Source organism: Cucurbita pepo, unplaced genomic scaffold, assembly GCF_002806865.2.
Source record: "Cucurbita pepo subsp. pepo cultivar mu-cu-16 unplaced genomic scaffold, ASM280686v2 Cp4.1_scaffold000188, whole genome shotgun sequence".
NCBI lineage: Eukaryota > Viridiplantae > Streptophyta > Magnoliopsida > Cucurbitales > Cucurbitaceae > Cucurbita > Cucurbita pepo.
In genome coordinates this window covers 112,808-115,348 of record NW_019646455.1, presented here as the reverse complement: position 1 = coordinate 115,348, position 2,541 = coordinate 112,808, and the positions used below count along the sequence as shown (strand labels likewise).

The 2,541-nt window shown below is 46.3% G+C and overlaps 1 protein-coding gene across 1 annotated transcript; it reads left to right on the top strand.

Annotated features, from left to right (window-relative positions):
* Positions 1–232: 232 nt before the first annotated feature.
* On the top strand, positions 233–2,541 carry LOC111784326 (leucine-rich repeat receptor-like serine/threonine-protein kinase BAM1; the record flags this gene model as incomplete). The annotated part of the gene is given in 3 exon segments (XM_023665063.1): positions 233–472; positions 634–858; positions 958–2,541. Coding segments are annotated over 3 exon segments (2,049 nt in total), but the record flags the coding sequence as incomplete, so codon positions are not given.

Genomic DNA, 2,541 nt, shown 5'->3' with positions numbered 1-2,541 from the left:
CTAATTTTAGGATTAAATTTGTTATTTAAATATTCAACCTGAATGAGAAGTAAGCATCGGGTCTTCAGCATAAATATTTCTCTCAACCTTTGTTTTCCGATATTTTCTTCTTTGGAGAAGTTTTCCTTCGGCCGTTTTCCTCTCAATTGCAAGAAGTCAACACCTACTACGACGCTTTGTACAGGATTTTTTCAAGATAGCGGCACCCCTCGCGCGATTGACTTAAAAGGCTATGGCATTCATATTGACCGAGGAGTGTGAGGCAAGCTTCTGTGACTTGAAGGAGAGATTGGCGACTGCACCCGTGCTCACAATGCCCGATGGTACAAGGAACTACGTCATTTTCAGCGATGCTTCCAAGAATGGCAAGGGATGTGTGTTGATGCAACGCGGAAAATTTATTACCTATGCATCTAGGCAATTGAAGGACTATGAAAAGAATTATCCCGCTTATGACTTGGAACTAGCAGCGGTAGTTTTTGTGTTAAAGATATGGTGACACTAACTTTATGCGGAGAGAACTCAGATTTATACTAACAATAAGTGCCTGAAGCATTTCTTCACCCAGAAGGAGTTGAATATGAGACAGCAACGATGGTTGGAACTAGTCAAAGATTATGCATTGATATTCAGTACCACCCTAGGAAGGCCAGCGTGGTTGCAGATGCCCTAAGCACAAAGACAGCTCCTTCATCGGCGTTAATCACGAAGGAGCCTAGGGTGCAGGCAGACTTTGAGCGAGCTAAGATAGCAGTAGCAGTGGAAGATATTAGGGCACAACTAGCTCGATTGACTATGCAACCCATTCTTTGGCAGAGAATAGTTGAGGCTCAAGTAATAGACTCTTGTTTGGCGAGGGTACTTAATGAAATGGAGACATAACCAGCTGGCGAGTACTCCAAGTCATTTGATGGAGGGTTGTTGTATCATGGTCGTTTATGCGTATCGGTGATGGAGGATGGGTCGTTCCCTACGCAGCTTTCGCAGCTTCAGAATCTGCAGGTTCTTGATTTGTATAACAACAATATGACTGGGGATTTCCCCATTGTCGTTACTGAAATGATGAGCCTCCGCCATTTGCATTTGGGTGGAAATTTCTTCGCCGGAGCGATTCCGCCGGAAGTCGGTCGGATGGAGTCCTTGGAGTACTTTGCGGTTTCTGGTAACGAACTCGGCGGTTCCATACCGCCGGAAATCGGGAACTTGACGAATCTTCGTGAGCTTTACATTGGCTACTTCAACGCGTACGTCGGCGGGATTCCGGCTGAGATTGGGAATTTGACGGAGTTGGTACGGTTGGACGCGGCCAACTGTGGACTCTCTGGTCGGATTCCGCCAGAGCTTGGAAAGCTGAAGAACCTGGATACGCTGTTTCTTCAAGTAAATGGTCTATCTGGGCCATTGACGCCGGAGATTGGAGAGTTGAATGGCTTGAAATCGTTGGATTTGTCGAACAATATGCTTGTGGGTGAGATTCCCAGCTCGTTCTCCGAGCTCAAGAACTTGACGCTGTTGAATCTGTTTAGAAACAAGCTTCATGGAGCGATTCCTTCCTTTATTGGGGACTTGCCAAAGCTGGAGGTGTTGCAGTTATGGGAGAATAATTTCACGGAAGCGATTCCACAGAACCTGGGCAAGAACGGAATGCTTCAGATTTTGGATCTTTCTTCAAACAAGCTCACCGGAAACCTTCCTCCCGATATGTGCTACGGTAATCGCCTTCAAACTCTCATCGCATTGAGCAATTTCTTGTTTGGTCCAATCCCAGAGTCGCTGGGCAAATGTGTTTCGCTTAATCGGATTCGTATGGGGGATAATTTTCTTAATGGATCTATCCCAAAGGGGCTTCTCAGTCTGCCGGACCTCTCTCAGGTTGAGTTACAGGACAATTACCTCTCCGGCGAGTTCCCTGTAACCGATTCAATCTCCGTCAATCTGGGCCAGATTAGTCTCTCGAACAATCGCCTCTCCGGGTCGATTCCACCCACCATCGGCAACTTCTCCGGCGTCCAGAAACTACTCCTCGACGGAAACAAATTCTCCGGTCAAATCCCACCTGAGATTGGGCGGTTACAGCAACTTTCAAAGATTGATTTCAGTAACAACAAGCTTTCAGGTCCAATCGCACCGGAGATTAGCCAATGCAAGCTGCTAACCTTCGTCGATCTCAGTCGGAACGAGCTCTCCGGTGAAATTCCAAACGAGATTACGAGTATGAGAATCTTGAATTACCTAAATCTTTCAAAGAACCATTTAATCGGTGGAATCCCAGCTTCCATAGCCAGTATGCAGAGCTTGACCTCTGTAGATTTCTCATACAACAACCTCTCCAGCTTAGTTCCGGGAAGTGGGCAATTCAGCTACTTCAATTACACATCGTTTCTGGGCAATCCTGATCTCTGCGGCCCATATTTAGGACCATGCAAAGATGGGGTCGCCAATAGCAATTACCAACAACATGTAAAAGGTCCCTTCTCTGCTTCCCTTAAGCTCCTCCTTGTAATTGGTCTGCTTCTTTGCTCAATTGCATTTGCAGTGGCT